At 40.8% G+C, this 24,232-nt stretch overlaps 2 protein-coding genes across 2 annotated transcripts in view; both read right to left on the bottom strand.

Moving 5' to 3' along the window:
* Neto2 (neuropilin and tolloid like 2) overlaps positions 1–9,881 on the bottom strand; it is a 56,411-nt gene extending 46,530 nt beyond the window's left edge. Inside the window, exon 1 of the mRNA XM_038312931.1 lies at positions 9,771–9,881. Within this exon, the coding sequence (XP_038168859.1) occupies positions 9,771–9,804 (34 nt within the window). The 5' untranslated portion in view covers positions 9,805–9,881. The remainder of the gene's footprint in view (positions 1–9,770) is intronic.
* Positions 9,882–21,968: 12,087 nt separating this feature from the next.
* The window catches only part of Itfg1 (integrin alpha FG-GAP repeat containing 1), a 120,633-nt gene continuing 118,369 nt past the window's right edge, over positions 21,969–24,232 (bottom strand). The window contains exon 18 of the mRNA XM_038312378.2: positions 21,969–23,289. Coding sequence (XP_038168306.1) covers positions 23,230–23,289 — 60 coding nt within the window. The 3' untranslated portion in view covers positions 21,969–23,229. The remainder of the gene's footprint in view (positions 23,290–24,232) is intronic.

Below are 24,232 nucleotides of genomic sequence, written 5' to 3'. Positions count from 1 at the left end.
CTTATACCTTCTAGAGGACAGGCTATGAGAGAAGTGGAGGCTTTCAGTACAGGCTTCTTGGGATGAGGCATATAAAAATAGATTATTCTAATACTGAAGAAAAATTGAACCATATTAGAAAGATATATTAGCTAAGATATCCTGAATTATCGAAAAGAATTAGGTGGGGTTTTCATCTTATCTTCCCAGGTAGACTGCTGATCCTTTTGTGTTAAAGTAGAAAGGTACTGGCTATGTACTAGATATGCTGAAAAAAGCACCATAGAAGCCAATGGCTGCTCAGGGGAAACATTGGACAACAAAGTATGAAGGACAATAATCACTGGCTGTTAAGGAATAATGATTTTGTTAACAGCTATTAAATCTTGAAGAAATATCCTTTTCCATTAGGCTAGTGGACAGGTAAGATAAAAATACCATAAGAGTAGGTAGAGGGAACACATTTCTTATGTGTAAAATCATCTATGAGTTGTATGCCACCAACAGACTTAATGACTATTGCTTAACACTGGGGAGAAACTTGTTAGGATTCACCTGGATTTTACCTGGAGATACTGAATGGATATGATCAACATTAGTACTGGAGTGAGTCCAAAGGTTCTTGGTCAATTTACTGGAATGTAGGCAGGTGTGGCAGTATTAGAATATGGCTTTCTGGTGGGATTAATTATGTGTTTCTCCCTTTGGGAAGAAAGAGCTTGATTTTGTGTCCATAAACTTTCTCCCTACAAGGTACATGGGGGAGGGGTTGTAGCAATCAGTAAGCAGCATAGTGACTTTCCAGCAGAGAGCATTAGTAGAAAAAAAAATGGTTGAGATTTAGAAACTGTCACAGGTTGGGTAATAATCTCAACCATCTGAAGGAACTTGGAACTCTGGGGGAAGACATGAGGGTGTCAAGGTTAATAAGGAACAAAATATCCACTGTGTTGTATTTAAGGAAAACAGTCCTCAGAGGCTCATTTAGCTGAATGTTCCGTTTCCAGTTTGTGGTCCTGTTTAGGAAGTGTGGCCTTTGTTGATGGAGTTATGTCACTGGAGGTGGGCCATGAGGTTTAAACCCACACCAGGTTCAGTCTTACTCTCTCCCTTGCCTGGAGCTTGTAGATCAGAATGTACTGCTCTAGCACCATGCCTACCGCCACACTCCCTACCATGATGATCACAAGCTAACTCTCTGAAATTGTTAAGAAGGTCCCCGATTAAACACTTCTGAATCTAGCCAAAGATCAAGTCTCATCACAATTCTGTAACTTCTAAGTTTTGACAAAAAAGTGCATTCTACTATATTAAAGTGATTAAGGGTACAGGGTTAGCTTTTTGGGAAGGTCTTATACTAAGATACTAAGAATGGCTTTTAGTTGCGTTCTCTCTCTCTCTCTCTCTCTCTCTCTCTCTCTCTCTCTCTCTCTCTCTCTCTCTCTCTCTCTCTCTCTGTGAATTACCAAATCCCAGGTACTCAGCTAGCTTAAAATATTTAAGGGACTTTGTCACTAGGCAACTAGCTTCCATTCTTGAGCATGTCCATTTCCTACAAACATTAAGTGATAAAATTAATTTGGAATTTAGAACCATCAGGAGGACTAGAAAATTTCTTAGAATTGCTGAATATTCCAGTTAGTATAAAGAATGTCAGCAATATATTTTACTTCTAGTTATTTGGATTTTAAAGGGTGCAATTAAAATAAAAACTCTCAAAGACTGGAGAAAGGAGTAGGGAAATTAGGGGAAGAAATTAAAGGGAAGCCTGGAGAATGGGAGATGTGTGAGGAGGGGTGGGATGCAGAGAGTAGGTGGCTGGGAAAATGTAGTTTTATCTTTGTTGGTAAGTGTCTGTTTCTTCATTAAACTTGCTGAGTTTTGGTTTAAAGTTCTGTGACAAGAGACTGTGGGATCTCACACTTGTTAATAAGCTCTAAAACACCAGCTTTAAATTGCTTCCCAACGCTTTGGCCAAGTTTAGTGTTTTTTATTTTTATTTCCTGTTTTGTTTGGAGACAGGGTTTCTTTGTGTAGCCTTCACTGTTCTGGAACTCACTCTGAGACCAGGCTGGCCTCAAACTCACAGAGATTGGCCTGTTTCTGCCTCCTGAGTGCTGGGAATAAAGGGGTGACTTTAGCATTTTATCTGTTTTAATGAGGCATGCAAACAGACGAGTTTTAGCTCACTGTGGGTTATCTAGGTCCAGAGACCTAACCAATCACTCTTTTGGATATGACTCTTAGTCATGAAAAAAGCTGGAGTGGCAGAAGAGAGTTTAAACCCTGGTTTACCCCTTCTGTGTGTACCCAATGAAGACATCTCTGCGTGCAACTCAAGACCTCTGCATGAATCACAGGATACACGAAACAAAAGCGACTTACCCAGTGTGCCTGGTACAGCGACGGAGACAATGGAACTCAAGTGCCTTTTGTTCTTGCATATGTGTTGATTCAGAATACTGTACAAAAACTGGAAGAGCCCTTTGGATCTCAATTCTCATACCACTGAATGTCAACACAAATTTGTTAAGACAGATCTTAAGCCTATAAGGGGGCTATATTTCAGTATTTTGCAAACCGAGTAAACAACAGCCTTTGGTACAAAATCCAAATGAGATTTAAAAGAACAAAGAGCTGGCTGATAAAGACAAAGCTTTGGCTCTAGTCCTATATAAACGAGGCTATATAAATGGTAGCACAGAGGAAGTGCTGGGCTTGACTGGCTGATATTTAAACTTGTTTTCACTCTGGCTAGTCCCGGTAAGCAAAGATGAAACTTACTTTAGGGATTATTATCTTTTTAAAAAGTTATTTATTTTATATGTATTTTGCTTTCATGCACGTATGTGTACCCATGTGTGCTTGGTGTCCTTATCAGATACCCTGGAAATGGATGTTTGTGAGCTACCATATGGGTGCTGGGAAATGAAGCCAAGTCCTCTGTAAGAACAAGTGCTTTCAACCACTGAGCCATTTCTCCAGTCCTGGAGTTACTTATCTTGACAGTTGAAACAGGAATATACCCAGGCAAGGACCAAAAAATTAAAAAAAATTTGCGGTTTCTCTAAGAACAGAATAAGAATGAGCACCCTATACATGCCAACAGATGGCTACCAGACTTACTTTAATTTAGTTCAGTTAGCCTACTAACTAGAATAATTGGGATTCTTTTAGAATAATTAGCTTTTTAGTAAGTTCACCCAAGTGTTGCTAAGGCTATTAGAAAGGGTATATTTACATTTTGCCACTGGATTGAAAAGTGGCACAACTTTTTGGATGTTACATCTGGTAATGTACTATGGTTTAAAAAGTAGGCAGGTCCGGAACAGTCCTCCATTGCTGGTGGGAGTGCAAACTGGTACAATCGCTTTGGAAATCAGTATGACAATTTCTCAGAAAACTAGGAAACAACCTTTCCCAAGACCCAGCAATACCACTTTTGGGTATATACCCAAAGGATACTCAATCATATCACAAGGTCATGTGTTCAGCTATATTCATGGCAGCATTCTTTGTCATAGCCAGAAACTGGAAATGACCTAAATGCTCCTTGACCAAAGAATGGATAAAGATGTGGTACATTTGTGCAATGGAGTACTATACAGTGGAAAAAAAAATGACATCTTAAAATTTGCAGGCAAATGGATGGACCTATAAAACATCACACTGAGTAAAGTAACCCAGAACCAGAAAGACAAATGTAATATGTACTCACTAATAAGTGGCTTTTAGAAATAAAGCAGAGAGCAGGGCGGGGTTGGTGCACACCTTTAATCCCAGCACTCGGAGGCAGAGGCAGGTGATCTCTGTGAGTTCAATGCCAGCCTGGTCTACAAGAGCTAGTTCCAGGGCAGGCCCCAAAGCTACAGAGAAATCCTGTCTCAAAAAACCAAAACAAACAAACAAACAAACAAACAAACAAACAAACAAAGCAAAGGAAAACCAGCCTACAATTCACAATCCCAGAGAACCTAGACAACGAAGAGGACCCTAGGAGAGACATATATGGATCTAATCTACATGGAAAGTAGAAAAAGGCAATATCTTCTGAGTAAATTGGGAGCTGGGATCATGGGAGAACGTAGAAGGGGAGGGGGGAGGGAAAGAAGAGGAACAGACAAAAAATATATAGCTCAATAAAAACAATAAAAATATATACAAAAATACGTGCAGGCCTGACCCTACAATTCTATTTCAGGTTTGACAAAGGAATTATAGAGTATTTTTCAAAGTTCAGTGTGCACCAGTCACCTCCGGGGTTATCGGATGAGAGAGCGGTGGGTGAATGGGGTTTACTCTCAGCTGTCTCAAGGTCTAGAGCAGGATTCAAGCATCTGTGCATTTTCCTGATGCTGGTGCCGCTGGACTTGGGATCATACATACTGTGAGGTCCCTGCATAGGAAAGAAAGAGAAAGGGTCTTTTCTCTTCCTTGATACTGAAAGAGACAAGTCTGGGCCAATAACAGATGGAGCAGGAGTGGACTGACTGGTTCTTGTAATGTTGATCAGGAGAATTGCTTTGCTGTTTTCTTAAGGCCCTACAAACATTTCTCATTGTTTCTCACTTTCCATACTTGTTAGACATCTTTTTTTTTTTCATCTAGAAAATCACCTCTACAATGTCTAAAACCTCCTCCTTCTAAGAACTTCTTCCAGATTAACTTTACTTGACAGAATCCTCATTTTCATTTTTGGGACTATTTACTAGCTCTCTACCAATTTGACTTTGCTACCTTTCAATTTGTGCATTCATATGCTAGCATTAGGACTGGACTATGTAGCAGAAATACCAAAATGAAGAGTTTAAACAAGATACTATCAAACTTCTGATATATGACAAGCAAATTAGAGGTAAACAGTCAAAGCAAAGTGCAGATTGTTATCAGAGAGCCAAGACTGTTCTGTCTTATTATTCAGTTAGGCTTTCTGTTCCCAAAGTCATCTCATGACTCAATGTGGATATCAGGTTGCCAGCCATTACAACTTTCCATATTTACCATGACTGTATCATACTCCACATGCAGGAGGACATGGCATAGGCTATTCCCTTCCCCTTAAAACAAACACAAACTAAAACAAAACTTTCCCAGAATCTAAAATTATTTTAAAACAAGAAGTTTATTATAAATAAAAAGTAATAGTTTCCTTAAGATGTACATATAATTTTATATTTATATAGGACAAAATGACACAACCATACCTAACCTCAAGAGAGACTGGGAACAATTTTTATTGTGAGTAACCGCGTTTTTTAACTAAAATTCAGAGAATTAATAAAGAAGAGTAATGGCTATCTGGTGAAAATCAAAAGTGGTGCTACAGAGCTCTGGTGCACAGCAGCCAGTTATCTTTTCAAAGCATAATTTAGATCCCATCATAGCCTTTCACTAGATCTTACAAAAGATGCCCATTACATCTAACGCCATGCTCTTTTGAGGTACAGTGGGATCTGGAACCTTAGCATTTCTTCTGATTGCTCTCTGTAGGTCCACAGACCTCCTCCCATTACTTCAATGCCAAATGGTTCATGTCTTAGGGACTAACCCATGTTATATGTCTAGAATTAGTCTCTGCATGGCTGACTCCTTCATCCTTTCTGATTTTGTGAAGCTTCTCCAATCTGTTTTCTTTATCATCTTTCTCCACTGTCACTATTATTTATGATATCCAGTATTTCTCATGTGTGTATGTGTGCTTATTTAGTTTCTTCTTACTAAAGAGCCATGTTTGTCTGGTTCACTGAGAAATCTTCACTGCTTAGACTGACCTGGCAGGTAACAGTACTCCATACAGATTAGAGGAAGGCATGAAGTGACTAAGCAGGGATCTGACTGCACACAGTACTGAGAGAGCTGTACGTACTGGCAAACTCACATCTCACTTAAAAAGTAGCACGTAAACAGCCTAGCTCTTTATCTGATCATAAATCAGGATCAGGGAGGATATGGAAAGAACAGACTTTTTTTTTTTATTCAGATACCAGACACTATTCTTGTTTATCAACTTGGCTCAACTTATCTTTGCTAGCAATTATTAAACATGTCTCTTTCCAGGTATTCCTGTGGTAAGCATCTAAACAGTAAATATAAGGTTTGTTAAATCTGACAAGAGACGGCAGCATAAACCAACTATATTCCAAAGCACAAAAAATACCCAAACTTAAATCTCCTCTATTACTGGCGGAGGATGAAGACGGTTGGTGAACATTACATCACTGCAGCCTACAGAGGCTGATCCCCCTGCCAGGCACATTTCTAAGAAAGTGACTGCAGCAGAAGTGCTTTCTCCTTCCTGCACAAGGGACACAATGCGGTTAGTGAGTGCTCTCAGGGCAGGTTTGTCTGCTACACCTTGATTAAAGGAATCGACTTTCCACATCCATAGCAACTGTCATCAAATTTTCATGTGATCAAGTAAGACCTGAAAGAATAACCACTATCTTCTAGTGTTGTAATTTCTAATATATTACTCTATGCATATGTGATCCAACCAACCTTAACCAGGACACAATTAAACTTTCTGATTAGCATATGGTACTATGTCATTTTGTAAGAAACACACTAACATGCCGAAAGGTGGGTGGTTTCGGAACCACAACTACAGCCATGCTCCTCTTAATTGCTGCTCTGGGTTTTGTTGTTACAGTGCCTCTGAAGGGCTCCTGCCATTAAGGAAAGTTTAGGAATCCTGGTTAAATCAACTTTTAAGAGCCTCCTTTTTAACTCAATCTTAACCTTAAAGTATTCCAGAAACTCATTTAAAACATCAATAATTATTCTGAAGAATACATAGGAAGATGATAGATTATGCTGAACAGGTGGAGCCTCTAAAATTTGAAATACTGTTTGAAAACTGGGTATGAAATTTGGAGTCTATCATTTTCCTATCATATTCCCAAAGAACTGAAAGCAGCTTTGATTTAAACTTGCTTTGTAATGCACACATTCCCCCCCTTAAGGAACACTGTGGTTTTAAAATGTAAATTGGCTTCTAGTTCAACATTTATTATAATAAAGCCATTGTTTAATAAGAAATTTCAATTGATAATTAAGCAATTTATTCCAAGCTGTGTGTGTGTGTGTGCGCGCGCGCGTAGGTGGTGGTCACATTTTAAAAAGGCTGTATTAAAAAGAGGCTTTGCTGTTAAAGAGGACGAGGGTTAAGATGAAGGAACAGAAGGCAATACTCACTTCCGACAGGCCTTTAAATACATGTGGCGAAGAGTCCTTAAGCTCCATCATGTCATAAACCCAGCCTCAGATTATATAGCTTTGAATATCAATAGCTCTAACAGGATTTCATAATCTCAATGGACGATTTTCATAGGATTACAACGCCTAGCTACTGTAGACAGAAGGTTGACTCAAATTCTGTAATACCCGAAGGAGTTAATAACACAAGTGAAGTATCCACTTTCACTAATATTGGGAAGGCTCAAATAGACAAATAATTGTTTTGTCCTAACTGCTGCAAAATAGAAAAAAGAATAATGGTATATTTAAAAAGTAAAACCAGTGGCTGGCAAGATGTTTGTCTGTAAAAGCTGCTGCCAAGTTTGACAATCTGAGTTCAACCCCCAAAAGCAACCTCCCACAGGTTCTGACTTCTACATGCATGCTGTCATATATGCCCACACACACTCGTGTGCACACACAAACAAATTAGCGTAATTTAATAAATCACTTTCTACTCATGACTTTACACTTGTTTCTGATATTTAACTGGAAACTGACCATTATATTCCAAAACAAGGATTTGATCTTGTAGCATCTCTAATTATACAAGTGTTGAATGGCTACTTCAGAGAAGAACCTCTTGTTGTGGATAAAACTCACTTCTAAGACACTGAAGGGATGCTTGTTCATGCCTTGGTACCCAAGGAAATAGTAGCACTGGAAAAGAGTAGTTGTCTGAAAGCACATTTTAGTATTATTTATATAGGAAATACATGCATTTGATTTAAAAAGCAAATGATTCAATGTGTGCAGTAAAGCCCGAGCCCTCCCTTTTTTTTCAGCCTCCAGATTATCTTCTCAGGTTCAAATTTTGTTAACATATTTTTTTTTTTAGTCTTTCCAAACCAAATTCTAATGCTTACAAGGCATAGTATAGAAGAATTAAAAATAGCTTGCACTCTCTCTAGTAAGCCCACAACAGCACAATTATCTAGAGCTGTAAAAATACTTCTGCCATGTAAAAAATAGTTCAGGTTGAATAATATTTGAAAAAAATAATAAAAGCCAGATACTACACTGTTTTCCCTGGAGCTCAGCCATCACGGAAGGAATCTTTTCCGGATAGGCGCAACAATCCGCGTTGGCCAGAGAGGGCGGTGTGTACCCACTGAAAAGACACAGGCAGGAACGCTGCAATTCCTTGAGTACTCATGGAGATTGCCCAATCCAGTTCAGTTTCGTCCAGTTTTGCAGGTAAAGCTGCGTACGAGATCCAAGTGATTTCTCGCGGAAGGCCACTCAAATGGACTTGTCATTATGATGTTGCAACATTAACATGGTGGGTTCACGATCAGAATGAAGAAAATTCCCCTAAAGCAGCACAAATTCAGCTGTGCATGTGGTTCGTTTATTACCAAAGAGTGAAACAAAATTCATTTCCAAGGAAATGACTGCATCAATCAGGAGGTACAAGTAACGACAAAATTTTGGATTTGTTTTTATGTAGTAATGGAATCACTAAGAATTTATGGAATAACCGAAAATATTTACGGGCTAGAAGGTTATTGGTTATCTTGGCACAATTTGAATATACAAGTATTGATACATATAGCTTGGTAGGTAGATATTTAAATTCAAAGGCTGTAACGTCAATTACGAATTTATGAATATCTGTCCAGTTATGAAGTTTGTCTAAAACGTCATTAGTTCAAGAACGACGAAAAGTTCTAGTGAACTTTCTAATAAAAACAAAATTTGAAAATATGGTGATAACACGGACGTGAGAAACACCAACATTTGCAATTGTGCAAATATTCAGATTCAGTGCTAAAACTATATATGCCCATATTATCACTGTCTTAACGTCTCTCTCAATATGAAGAGAGATTTTAAAAATAAAGCATTCAGACATCCCATTTGCAATTAAATCATTAAGGGAAAAGGGAGTCAGTTAGTGAATGGCGGGGCATTTCCCCGAGATTTATAAAAGGATCAATCCAGGACGAGTTCCGGAATAAACTTTGCCTTCCATGTAAACGATCTAGAAATATTTAGCTGACTGACATAACACCTCGGCGACGAGGCAGCCGCCAAGTGGCTTTCCGAGCTTTGTGCGGTCGGCCGGCCGGCCGCGGACGACCGGCTTCCTCCTCCGCACAAGACTGGGCAGCAGGACCCTGCGATCCCTCCCGGGAAGGCGGCGCGGGGTGCGGGTCGCGGGCAGGGCGGCCGCGCGCAGCCGGAGCCCGCAGTGGTGTCGCAGCCTCCCGGCCTCAGCAGGTGGGACCCGCGGGAGGCGCGGGCGTCGCGGGGCTTCTCGGAAGCCTCTCCTGCGCGTCCGAGTCGGGCTTTGGGGGTCTGTGCGGAATGACTTTCTGCGGTGGCGACCGGGGACCGCCGGCCTTCGCTCACACACTTTGCGAAGTGCGGCGTGGAATGGTCCGGGATGCGAGCGCAGTCGCCGGCATCCCCCGGCCTCCGCTCCCCCTAGGGCTAGCTCGCAGCGGCGGCGGGCGGGCGGCCTGGGCCAGACAAAGGGCGCGAAGGCGGCGGCAGCGGCGGAGCGGAGCGCGGCCTGGCCCGCAGGGGGCGCCGTCCGCGCCCGCGCTTACCTTTGAGGACCGCGCAGAGCTGCTCCAGGGCCATGGTCCTCAGCGTCGGCGCTCCGAGAGCGCCTGAGGCGGCGGCGCGGCGGTCACGGCCCGGCGCGATGCCTCCGCTCGGTCCCCATCGCCGGACGCCGCCGCCTCCCTGCAGCGGGCGCAGCGCCTCAGCCCGCCGAGCCCGGTCCCCGACGGCCGCCGCCTCCCGCCGCGCCGAGGAAAGCTGGCGGCGCCCGCTCCCGCGGCGGGCTCCCTTGAAGTGGCGCGCGCCGGGAGCCCCGGCTCATTTAAGCGGGGAGCGCAGCGCCGCGTGCCGGCCGCGCGGCCACTGCGCACGCGCGGCCCCGCCCGCCCGCGTGCCCCGCCCGCCCCTCGGCTCCCGGGCCTCGCGCGCGGCGGACCCCTCCCTGCCGGTGACTCCTCGAGGCCTCCGGCCCGGTGCTGTCTTCCCGGCCCCTCGCCGAGGACCCGCAAGCCCAGGTGCTTGAGAACGGGCTGCTCAGCCTTGCTGATCTCGGTGGAGGGGAGACCTCGGTGGGGCCCTGGACGTGCGCTGGTGAGTTCAGGGGAGCAGCAGTAAGGGTTGTTGCAGTTGCTGATACTTCCACAGCAGTTCTTGAGCCGCGAGCAGGCTGCCAGGCATCGTTCCGCTGGTGGGAGCATGGCTTCTAGTACTCACCACGGTGGGCTGGAACTCGGCACCAGCTGGAGGAATAAACTTTTTCGTCCAGGCTGAAATTAAGACGAGAGGCAAGACTGAATCCAGACGGTGGGGCCACCCCAACGACACCCCCTAACCATGGCCATACAGATGTATTTTCCAGAGTGCCACTGGAAAAAAAAAATCACATCTGTTCACAACTGTATAGTTTGGGCATTATCATGTTTTCTTCTGGCGGTTGTGCTTTGAAATTGCCTTGGTCGCAGAACTCGCTTCATCCCATTAAAACAGCAACTACTTGAATGTAGGCATGCTACAGTCGGTATTCCACACGTCACATATTTACTGGCTCGAGTCCTGTGCATGTTTAACAATGATGCTGTTGGGGAGACAGCTAGTATTAAGCCCTACCGTAATAGATCGGACACATAAATGTTCGTCCAGCGAATTATAGCTAAGTTAGAATGTCCGGCAACGGAACAAAATATCCAAAGGGTGTCAAGTTCTTTCTTTTCTTGACTGTCTCCAAGAAAGGCACAAAAGTGTAAGTAATTCACAAGTTTATAAATAAAACAAATTAACATTAATTAACATAAAGCTGTTTAACCCATTTGCTGTGTGCTTCAGTGGTTATGAAAGATGTGTGATTTGGGTTTCTAAGCTAATCACCTGCAGTTCAGTTAAAATTGCACCCAAGAATCAGCCAATGAGGTATTCCAGAACCTCTCCCACAAATAAAATAATGATAAACGGGGCCAATAAGTAATAATTCAGTCTGAGTCCTGGGCAACAGTGGGTAAAGAAATTGAGAAGCCGTTTGAGTTTCTGGATCAATAATGCATAGTTGTTGACTGAAAAAAACCAGTCATCAGAGATGTGATGTCATCAGAGAATGGCTATGGAAGAGAAGAAAAATGGAAAGGCTCTGAATGGGAAGTGAAGTGAGAGAGGTAGGAGAGGTCATCAAGTGTCAGGTTCTGGAGCTAAAAATTAAAGATCAGGTGGACTTTGAATATAGAGGCACAGCTGTTTCTCAGTATCCAGGAAACACTGGTTTTAGGACGCCTGTCCCTCACCTCAGTCGGCACATGTCCAGTCCTTCAGAGGAAATGGTGATCATGTATGCTACACATGCTCCCTTAGGCTTTCAATCATTTCTATGTTAATTATAATACTGAGCACAGTGTAGATGATATGTAAATAGTAATTATTCTCTATTGGTCAGGGAGAGATGATAGGGAAACTCTGCACGTGTCCAATACAGACACTTAGAAAGTGATGTTTGCTCCATTAGTTGTTGAACCCTTGGAGGCTAACGCCTTAGGATTTGGAGGGTTGCTTGAATGTTAAATATAGCAGTTTGTACTTTGATTTATAGGCCAAGGGAATCATTTTCATTAGTGGAGTCATGGAGTTCTGTGAAGATTAATCTGGCGGCCAAGTTGAGGGGGTAAAAGGGATAGATTAGGGAAACCACGGTAATTAAAAAAGTAAATGCCTTGTACTTACTTAGCTTTGTGGCTTTTTTTTTTTTTTTTTTTTGATAGAATCATGTTGATAGAATAAAGAAAGACTTCTCCAGTCTAACGGCTCGGGAGTAGACTTTAGTTGTGAATGCTAATTTAGTGACCCACCTTAAGACACCTGTCTTTTAGATGTACTGTGGTAAAATAAATGTAATAAAGCACAGATCACAGATGAGACTTCTATGTGGCCATATGTAAGCTAAATCAAAAGGAAAAGAGTTTGCCTTCTCAGTACCCGAATTATTATTTTCTGTGCAGACCACTCAGTAACACCCATTCTGTTCCTAATTACTTGCCAGATTGGGGGTGACCAAGGACCCTGTTTTTGTAGTATCATGGCCAGTCCTTTGGGCATATACAGCCTCTGCCAATTTGCACAGGATCGCTCCTGTAGTTCAGATTTGGTTTTCTCTTACCAAGTAAGAGAAACATTTCTGTGTTGGACATGGTGGCACACACCTTTAATCCCAGCAGAGGCATGTAGATTTCTATGAGTTTGAGATCAGCCTGGTTTACATAGTGAGTTCCAGACTGGCCAAGGCTACATAGACGCTGTCTTTAAAGAAAAGAAAAAAGAAAAAAGAGCCATTTGTCATTGACTTATTAATGAAACAAATCATTGAAAAATTAATAGACATGATCGAGCATGCCTGTAATCCCAGCACTTGGAAGACTGAGGTAGGAGGTTTGAGATGGAAGTAGCAGCATTTTCTCAGAACGTTTGTATACTTAGTGGGTTTTGTTGTTTCTTTTTGGTAGTTTGGGAACTCTTAACTATAAAGGTGCATTGCTATGCGTAGAGACAATGCTTATGTTCCCTAAACAGTGGAAGTTAAACCCCTTACAAAGCATGGGTCGTGTTTTGAGACGGGGGTCTCAATAAATACTGAAGGTTGATAGAGGCTGTAAAGGCAGAGTTCTGAACTGATGAATCGAGTGTCGCCATAAGAGCAAAGAAAGCTTGTTCTCATCACACCGTCACCAAGGAAAGGCCATGCGAGGACAAGATCGTCATTTGCAAGCCAGAAAGAATCCTCGTAAGAAGCTGAATTGGCTGGTGCCTTGATGTGGGACTCCAGCCTCCAGCTCTGTGAGAAAATAAAGGCCACTATTTAAGCCACTCAGTCTACAATATTTTGTGGCAGCCCAAGCTGACTAATTCAGAAACACAGCTAAGGAGGACAAAGGGATTTGTAACTTACCAAACTCTGATCCACAGAAAATCTATTTTATTAAAGAATAATAAAACCGCCCTATATTAGTGTGCAAGTATGGCTACAATAATAATGAAATTGAGAGAAAAACCAAATTATATAGGATCTCAGTGAGTGAAGACTGCACATTATAGAGCTGTGGTGGGGCAGTGTAGGGAAGGAAAAGGCAAAGTTACCTTTTAAAAAAATGTTTTGGGTAAATTAGTATCCTGTGCCATGGGCATCCAGGAGACTTGAAGGTTGGGAGAAAGGTGCCAGCAAGCTTGCCTGTTGTTGCCGGCTCTTCCCACCTTGAAGGCCACCACATGCCCTCTACAAGTGCTTTTAACTCCATATTTCTCCACTTGTTATAAGGGCCCCAGCTGATTAGCAAAGAAACCAACAGTATGACCTTATTTAATGTTAATTATCTCTTTAGAGACCCTGTCTTCAAATGTAGCCACATAGGTGTTAGGGCTGCACTAATTTGCAACATGCTAATTTACAGGTTAATGTCATTCAGTTCAGATCACGATACATGAATCCAACTGTTAGTAACCCCAAAGACCATCAAGGGGATCAAAAATATGTCTTAAGGTAAACTATCAGCAAAACTTGTTTCTAAATTTTTGTTTAATAAAATTGCAAATTATGACAGTTTTAAGAAATATTGACTTTTTTGATAGTAATTTTTTAAATTTTACTCTGTCAGGAAAACTTCAATTTATTTCTGGTCACCAGTTACTTTCACTTCACTGTGAAAGACAAAGACTCGTTATATTTATTAGGATAAAATTGCTAACATAAATGGTATCTTCAAAGATAAATTCAAAGCTAAAATCTCATTTTGAAATGTCTGTTTACTTCTTGTTTAAATCTATTGTTAGCTGATAGAAATGCTTGTTTATCCATGTAATATGAAACTATGGGTGTTTTTGTTTTTTTTTTCCATTTTTCTTTTTTTCTCTTCTCTTTGCTTCTCCTTTCCCCTCCTCTCCCCTCCCCTCCCTCCACTTTCTTTCTTTTGTGGTACTGGGAATTGAGTCTGGGACCCTGAGAATGCCAGGCAAGGGTTCTATCTACCACAGAACCACACTCTTGGTTTTGTAACTATAGCATTAAAATGAAAACAATTTTTTTGAGACAGTGTCTTGCTATGTAGCCTTGGATGGTATATGGTGCTCACTGTGTAGCCCAGGCTAGCCTCAAACTTGCAACCTTCATTCTGGCTCAGTCTCCCTCCTAAGTGCTGGGATTATAGGTATGTACCACCCACCATACCTGACTTTAAGCATTTTCTCTTTTTTTTCTGTCTTTTCCTTAGGCCTCTGCCACTTTCTGTAGTGAGGATCTAAGCCAGGGGCACATGCATGCCAGGAAAGTTCTGTGCATGGCACTGTATTTGAACCTTAAAGCATAACTTTGAAAAGGATACATTTACTTTCATGGAGATGAGTGTTTTGTGTGCATGTAAGTACATACACCGCATGTGCCTGGTACCCCTGGGGGCCAGGATTCTCTGGAATGAGTTGTGGACAGTTGTGAGCCACCACATGGGTATTTAGAAACAAACCTGGGTCCTCTGAAGGAGCAGGAAATACTCCTAGCTGCTGAGCTGTCTCTCTAGCACCAAGAGTTCACATATGTGTGTATAAGGTATATAAAGTTATAATTATATATAAATATATACCCTTGACATATGTGTGTGTGTGTATAAGGTATATAAAGTTATAATTAGCCAAAATTTTCACTTTGTTCTATAGAACCTAGGATTTGTGACGGATCTCACTTATAGATGTATTATCTAAAAAGAGATCTTTGAGAAAATTTTATATTTTTAGGGTTGTGGCTATACCTCAGTAGATAGAAGCATGTGTGGGATCTGCAGAGGGCAGGGGAATGCAGAATGTTCTGTGCTTAGAGTTTATCTCTGTAGAGGAGAATAGAGGTGTGAATTTACAGAAAAACTTCAATGAAAGTAAGAGCTGCCATTGTTTACAAAGCCTTTGAGAACCTGGGGCTCATCGCTCCACATCGCACCAGCTATAAGACTGTCAATCTTTTTGCTCGATTTTTATTGTTATGTACTTTTCTTTAAAAACTATTCTAGTCTAATTTCTGTATGTTGGGTCCTAAGCAGTTCCATGCACTGAAAAATATTATCTTCGTTTTTGTTTTCATCCTTTTTATAACAACCTCTGATGGACAGAGGTTGCTAATGTTAGTGCATTCCAGATGTTAAACAGTGCCTTACTGTTCAGTGCTTTTCTTGGTTTGGTTGCTGCTGAATTTGAGCTAGCTGCCTGGCTGTGTAGCTCAGTCAGGCCCTCAGCTTTGGCTCCTTCTGCCACAACCTCCACTCTTCCTGGGCAATTACTGCCTGTTTTGACTTGGAATCCAGATTCTCCAGGATCATGAAGTTACTTATATTAAGCTATAAATAATTATCTGAGCTTGGAAATATCTACAAAAGGTCAAGAGTTCAAAGCCAGCCTGGCTACTCCAAGACTACTTCAAAAACCAAACCACTTCAAACCAAAAACCCCAACCACAGCAACCCCAACCCCCAAAGATCCAGAAGTTTATTCATTTACACGTCACACTTACTCTCAATATGCTTGAAAGTTAGGAGTATTATTAAGCTTTAGTCTTCATGTAACTTGTTTCATCTACATTTACTGTTAAAACTTTCTTCTTGGTCTGCTTAACAATGTGATGGTTAACATTACATGTAAAGTATGCTTGAGAGACCAAAAATAAAAAAAGAAGACTCTAACATGTAAGCCCCTAACTTGTATAGGCTGTACCCTAGCAGCCCACTCCTCCCACCCCCAATGTTGAGGACTATTTTTAAATCAGTTGATCTTGTAAAATTTGTTGTTTTAGAAAGATAGTAGGTCATAAGACTGTTATTTTTTTTTTTATAATTAAACCTGTTTACTCTGTTTAAAAGATGACTAGAGCAGCTATAAGGTATATATGTTAAAACTAGAGCCTGTCTACATGTAGACAGAATACATGTAATCTTGTGGTTTTGCCTTCATAAACCTCTGGCTGATGCTGCTAGGGCCTGTGTCTCAGGAGTGCTCTAGGGCATCAGTACCTATTAAAATTTACTTATGGTCATGGTGAATCTTTGAGTGTCCCTACACCCCTAACAGCAGTTCCATACTTTATTAATCACTATAATTTGACATATGGTAGGACAAGTCCTTGTTCTTTTTCAGAGTTATCTTGGTTATATCTGTTTTTTTTTTTGTATTTCTGAGGACATTTTAGAAACAGCAAGTCCAAGCATGGTGGCATACACCTTTATGTGGTGGTACTTAGGAGGCAAGTGGTGATCTCTGGGCTACATAGAGAGTCCCTATTTGAAAAACAAAACAAAACAAGAAACAACTTATTAATTTCAGGAATAACAACAATGATAGTAGCTACAACCCCCACTTAGAGTATTGGCATATTGATTGGAGTTGGGAAGGATTTGGTTATCTATAATTTTGATTTTTATAACTAGGGTATGGATTTATTTAAGAACTTTTTTGGTGTCTATCCCTAAAGTTTTATAAATTACTCTACAGAGATAAGATGCATACTGTATTAGATCCTTGATTAATATTTTTGTGTGTGCTTGATTTTTTTTCCATGCCGGTAATCTTTTGCATTTGGGAGGCCAACGCAGGAGGATTGAAAAGTTAAAGGCCAGGCTGGTAGGCTACTGTCTTAGCTAGGGTTTCTATTGCTGTGATACTGTGATAAACACCAGTGACCAAAAGCAACTCAAGGAGGATCAGGTTCCCTTATTCCTACAGCTTGCAGGAACTCAAGGCAGGAATCTGGGGGCAGTAACTGATAGAGACCATGGAGGAATGCAGAGGCCAAGGAGGAATGCAGATTACTGGCTAGTTCCCCTGGCTTGCTCAATATGGACCACCTGTCCAGAGATAGCATAATCTCCCTGTGGGTTGGACCTCCCCACGTCTATCACCAAGAAAATGCCCCATTGTAGGCGTTTTTCGTCAAGACTGATGGCTCCCTAATAAACACACAGAGACTTAATATTATTTATTTTATTTTATAAAAGAAAACAAACTATATTTTTTTCATTTTACATATCAATCCCAGTTCCCACTCCCTCCCTTCCTTCCATTCCCTCTACCTTCCCCCTCTTACCCCCCATCTAGTCCTCCGAGAGGGTAAGGCACATTGCTTTGGGGAAGGTTCAAGGCCCTCCCTACTATATCTGAGCTGAACAAGGTATCCATCCAAAGAGAATGAGTTCCCAAAAAGCCAGTACAAGCAGTAGGGATAAATCTTGGTGCCACTGCCAGTGACCCCTCAGTCTACCCCAGCCGTACAACTGTCATCTACAGAAAGTCTAGTTTGTTCCTATGCTGGTTCCTTCCTTGACCGGCTGGAGTTGGTGAGCTCCCATTAGCTCAGGTAAACTGTTTCAGTGGGTGACCCCATCATGGTCTTGACCTCTTTGCTCATATTCTCATTCCTCCCACTCTTCAACTGGACTTTGGGAGTTCAGCCCAGTGTTCTGCTTTGGGTCTCTGCCTCTGTTTCCATCAGTTGCCGGATGAAGGTTCTATGGTGGCATTCATCAATCCGACTACAAGGCAAGGCTAGTTCAGGCACCCTCTCCTCTATTAGGGTCTTAGCATGGGTCATCCTTGTGGATTTCTGGAAATTTCTCTAGTGTCAGGTTTCTTGCTAGCCCCATAAAAGCCATCAGGGAAATACAAATCAAAACAACTCTGAGATACCATCTTACACTAGTCAAAACGGCTAAGATTAAAAACATTAATGATAGCTTATTCTGGAGAGGATGTGGAGTAAGGGGAACACTCCTCCATTGCTGGTGGGAATGCAAACTTGTACAACCACTCTGGAAATCAGTATGGTGGTTTCTCAGAAAATTGGGAGTCAACCTACCTCAAGTAGCAATACCACTCATGGGCATATACCCAAAGGATGCTCAATCATACAAGGACATTTGCTCTACTATGTTCATAGCAGCATTATTTGTAATAGCCAGAACCTGGAAACGATCTAGATGCCCCTCAACTGTAGAATGGGTAAAGAAAATGTGGTACATTTACACAATGGAGTACTAATCAGCAGTAAAAAGCAATGACATCTTGAAATTTGCAGGCAAATGGATGGATCTAGAAAACACCATCCTGAGTGAGGTAACTCAGACCCAGAAAGATGAACATAGTATGTACTCACTCATAAGTGGATACTAGCTGTAATCTTAATGAGAACAGAACATTCTTACATTGTTTTAGCTGTAGATTTTTAAATGCATGTCTTTATTAAGGAAGTTCTTTAGATTTATAATAAAAAATTAGGAATGACTGTCATCATTGAAAAGATTTTTAAATTTTTGTTAATATGATGAATCAGCTGCTTTGGTTTTCCAAATACTGAATCAGTCTTGCATTTCTAGAATGAGGCCCTGGTTATGAACTACCTTTTAATCTATTTCTGGATACTGTTTTCTACTTATTGGATTTTTTGTTTGTGTGTATGTCTGTGTGATAACATATAATAACGAGACATTTTATTTCTTCATAATATCTGTACTGGTTTTCTTATTCAGACTCACTGGCCTCTTGTAAGGAGTTTGCAAGAATTCCTTCTTTTCCTATTTCTCCCAAAGGAATGTATAAAATAGTACTTCATTCTTAAATGTTTTCCAGTTAGATCATTTCCCCTTAGTTTCCTTTGCTAAGTTTTCTTTAATTATAAGAAAATCATAATGAGAAAGTATTGGTTTCTCTTGGATGACTTTAGTAACTTGTTGTTTAAGGTTACTGATGGATGTCTGGGCATAGATTTGTTCCCAGGCCTCCCTCATCCTCCTTTACTGTCTGTAGGGCTAGCATGGTGTCTTCTCTTTGTTTATTATGCTAACTCACCTCCATTATCTTTTTTCCTAATTAGCTGGACAATAATACTTTTCAATTTATTGACTTTTATAGAATGATTCACCCTTATACTTCATTGATTTCTGTTCTAATCCCATTCCTGTTGTTAGACAGAATATTATATAAGTATCAATTAGTTTGACTGTTTTCAGGTAATTTCTAAACTGATAAAAAAACTATTAATATTGTGTGTATGTGGTGTGTGTTTTTGATATGTGCACTTGCCACGGCACACATATGGAGACCAGAGGGCAACTTTGTAGAACCAGTTCTCCGCATCTACCTTTAGGCGGGCTCCTGGGACTGAGTGCCCATTTCCAGGCTTGGATGGGAAGCACTTTTACATTTGAGCCATCCCAACTAGCTTTCATGTTTTGTTGTTTTTTTTCTGTTTTTAATCATTAACTATAGAGAAATGTTACTAATTTAAATGGTACAGTCAGCTATTTTTCCTTATAGATCTGTCAGTTTTTACTATACATATTTAGTTTATGCACATTTAGGATTTGACCATTTTATATATGAATATAACGTACTCTGGTCATATTCACGCCCTATAACCCTCTCTTGTTCTCTTCCCACTTCGACTGATCTCTTTCCTCTCCCCAGTTAGTTGCCCTTCCATTTTCGTGTATTTTTTTCCTTTTTTGCTAACGAATTTTTAATCAGGGGTGTATATATCAGCATGGTGAGGGGTTATTTATATAAGCACGGTACGTTAGTAGTGACTAAACCCTGAAGAAAATATCACCCCTCCCCCAGCAACCACTTGCTGCCAGCAACCCTTCAGGGAAGGGCTGAGCCTCCTGAGCCCCATCCTGAAAACAATTAGGAAGTGACCAGTGATCTTGGGTAAATGCGCTCTCTTCAGATGAGGCTGAGAGCAAAACACTGTTGGCATTTTCAGACATCCAAATGATAAGTTCTGTGTTCTTAAAAATTCATTTTCAAGGTAGCAAAGCATTGGGTTTCATTACGGTACCTTCGTGTGTGTGTGTGTGTGTATGTGTGTGTGTTTGTGTGTATGTGTGTGTGTTTGTGTGTATGTGTGTGTGTGTGTATGTGTGTGTGCTTTGCTCTTATTCCGCGCGTTTCTCCCCAGCTGCCGCCCTGAGTCCACTTGCCCTCTTCTTGCTGATCTTCCTCTTCTAGTCTCAGGTCTCATGCATTTCATTATTGTTTTTACTACTTCTCATTTCCCATACGTCTGTTACTCGAGGTAGAAGGCCTCAGTACAACATCACAGAATCAGCTAGAGAATTCCATATTTTTCTTTTGGAGTCCATTTTGGAGATATTTTCCTGAGAATCAATTTTGTATAAACTTCTAAATTAATTGGTATAAAATTATCTTTTTAAAAACATTTTTAAAAGTACAGTTTCTATTGTACTATCTTTTTCAATTCACAATGTTTCATATTGTTTCCTTGCTCCCCCTCCTTTTTGTTGGTAGAGGTTTCTAAGCTGATGACTTGAGGGTAGAATCCAGCCTTTTGCCTTGTGGACAGGAGAGGGGATGCTATCTCCCCTTGGAGTGCTCGGCTCCTTTTCCACTCTGTCCCAGCTTCCTTCCGTCTCCTTTGGCACAGCTGTTGACTACAGGCATCTCTTTGCCTGGTAATTATTTTACTAGCTTAAGAAATAAGCAGGAATGGAAAGTCAGGCTGGCTTTTAGTCATTTACAAGGACAGGTTTATCACCCAGGTCTCTGGGACATAATTTAACTTTTCAGTTTCCTTTGAAGTAACTTTTAGGTATTTGTAAGAATGACAGGAAATGTGATGTTGAGTCCAAATCAACAGAGCTTTGGCAACGTGTTTACGGCATTTTCTGAGTGACCGTTAGGCCTCTTTTAGATTATTTACGAGTGTTCTGCTCACCTGTATGTTTATGTGCCACATTTGTACCTGGTCCCTGTGGCGGTCAGAAGAGGGTGTAAGATCCCCTGGAACTGGAACTGGAGATGGTTATGGGCCTCCAGTGGGTGCTGGGAATTGAACTTGGAAGAGCAGCTTGAGTTCTTAAGCACTGAATCATCTCTCCAGACTGACTGTAAATCTTAATCACTTGTCATTACTCAGGAGGACCACTGAAATACAGCCCTGCAGAGAACACCAGGATGTGATGGCTGGCCGCTGTCAGCGGGGGAAGGAAAGGAGCTGCATGTTCCCTGTGCCTTCTGTATGGACACTGCCATTCCTGGCTCTAGAAAGGTCTTCACGGCAGGTGTTTCTCACTATCCTTGTTTGATGAAGAAACCAAAGCTTGGCATGAAGTGACTAATTAGAAGTCACAAAGTTGGGGTGTCCAGTTGTGTCTGCTTTCTCCAACAGAACTTGTAAAACTAACAGAAGGATCTCTGTGGAATCTCAGTGTAGTGACACTGTTTTGTTTTGTTTGGTTTTTTTGAGACAGAGTTTCTCTGTGTAGTCCTGGCTGTCCTGGAACTCACTCTGTAGACCAGGCTGGAACTGAATTTAGAGATCCACCTGTCTGTGCCTCCGGAGTGCTGGGATGAAAGGAATGAGCCACCACTACCTGGTCTCACATTTTTTTTTTTTTTAAAAACCTGCTACACCCAATAAATATCAAAGTTGTGTTTGGTAATACAGAAATATTATTGTCACCAGATATATTTAATTGTCACAAACATTTTATCTATAACACTGTTCCTTCTAGATCCTGACTCCAAGTGAGTTTTAGAATTCATGTTTTACCAATGGCAAGGTACTAAGCTTAATTATCTCTGTAAAAGTACGGGCTAACCTGAGTCCTGCCTGTGGCTCCTGGAGGTAACAGGCAAGTCTTTCACTGCGGTCCTCATCCACAGCCATTATACCTGCTGTCCTCGAAAGCGCCAAAAAATTATTCAAATGCTCACCACAGTGCTTTCATTCAGTAAGGAAGATTTATTAGAAGATATATTAACATGCTTAGATAGAAAGAAAAATGAACGCACGTCCTTCAGTGAACTGTAATGAATAACATGAACAAAACTTTCTCAGAGAAATTTTTATATTTTACAGCCATAGCATGTCTTGCTAATCAGAACACTGTTAGCTGTGATAATTATTTGATAACTGCTCTCCTGACCTCTAGATTTAAATAATTTTAAAGTAAACTTTGGCACTGCGAAGTTCACAATATAAACTCTGAGGCCTGCACTGAGATGAGAGACTCCCCAGCCCGAGGACAGAAATGTCCTGGCGCATGTGCATTTCCGGATCCCGCCTGTAACAGCTTTCTTTCAGGAGACCAAACGCTTCTCATTATTGCACAAGGATTAGCATTCAATACCAATTTTAAGGACACATTTACTCATGGAGAACAATTAGTTAAACAAATAATTTTTTAAGATATGTACCACCAAGATTTTAAGTTTCCCAAGAATATGTCCTTATGTTTAAGATAACTATCAATTCTCTATATTTTGAAAATTATCTATAGCAGTCAAATAAAATCACCTAGACAGCAATAATGACAGCTGCTGCCTGATGAACACTTATTGTACAATTAGGCACTGAGCCACGCACATCGTACATATGAGTCACAATATACACAAAACTGAGGCTTCCAGAGAGGCTAAGCAATCGCCAAATTCAAATAACTGTTAGGTTGTAGAGCCAGGTGTCTGAGGCAGTCTGTCCTACTGTGATCCAAAGCCAGGCTAATTAGTCTCATTCTGTGCCATTCATGAGAGCTCTGATCTGTGATAAATGTTAGTTTAATAACTTTATCTGCCATATATTTATGAAAGTATAGTTTGCATTTTTTAAGATAAGAAGCAAGATCAATTCAGGTGGAACAGTGCCTCTGCCCCAGCTCATTTAAATATTATTATTTACATGTCTTTCCACCTTCATTATTCTAGTAAGATTATAAGTGCAAACACACAAGAGTCCATGCAACATATCCCACAAAGGAACAGAAATGTTCAGTACTACTGAATAAAGAACCCCAATTATTACATACAAAGTGCTTAAAAAAGACTTTATGAGATATCCAGGCCATATTTATTTTAGTATTTTTCAATAATTAACAAGATGGCATAATTTATAAATATCTCAAATCCATTATTTTTTTTTACTATGAGTCAAAATGTAGTATTTCACTAATCAAGTGAGTTCCATTATGTATACTTAAAGCAAAGTCACATAGCGTCAAAATGAAACCGATGGGCTTCCTGTCGTTTTTCTCTGTCGTCTGCTTTCTGGAAGAGAATTGTAGAGTAATTTAAGTGCTCAGAAAATATTAAGATTCATTTCTGAAACATAGTTTTTTAAAATATCAAAGAAATTTAGAACATAACAGGTATGATTTTCATAATTCAACAATATTAAAAAATATTTGTATAGATCTAGTAGCTATTATATAAATAAGGATATATTACTTGAATTTAAAAATCAAAAAGAAATGTTTACATTATCATTACTTACTCTCTACTTGAAAGCTAGAACAGAAGCACTGTTACCACTACCGCTAACAAACCAATCTACACTCAGTATATTAAGATGATTATTAAGTATATTCAGTTAGCTTATTGATTTAGCAGATCTTAACTGACCATCTTCTCCTAGTAAGACAGGAGGACTTGGAGAGTAAAAGTTTTGTATTTTGTTCTTCAAGCACTTAGAGCCTAGAAAGGATGAAAACAAAACCGACCACGCATCAGATTGACCCTAACTGCTTTACTTTGGGTTTGAGTGAGGAAAGGGCAAGCTCTGAAGATACGGTTTATGGAAATGGGAAGGGGCATTCATTTCAAGCTGGAGTTTAGCATGAGGAAGCCTGGCGAGTGTAGGATGTGGAACACATGAAAGGAAACGGAGCACACACACTAGCTGGGATACTGTGGAGTGTGAGGGCCTGGGTAAGGAACACTGTGTCTTAGACAGTGGGAAGTGACCTGAAGTGAGCAAGAGGGTGAGTGACAGACAATGAGCGCAGGGTCCAGTGCAGCCCAGGGAGAGACCGGCCTGGAGCTGAGACGTGGGGGCAGCTGCCGGGATCCTCAGGAAGGCAGCTGACTAACGCTGAAGATGAGTCAGAAAGGGGAGCGAGGAAGTTTAGAATATTGGCTTTGGGGTGAGTGATCCTGGTATAGATAGATCATTGTTACAACTAGAAATGGAGACAGAAACTTTGAGAGACAG

The sequence above is a fragment of the Arvicola amphibius genome, chromosome 15 (assembly GCF_903992535.2).
Source record: "Arvicola amphibius chromosome 15, mArvAmp1.2, whole genome shotgun sequence".
NCBI lineage: Eukaryota > Metazoa > Chordata > Mammalia > Rodentia > Cricetidae > Arvicola > Arvicola amphibius.
This window is presented reverse-complemented; position numbering and strand designations above follow the sequence as displayed.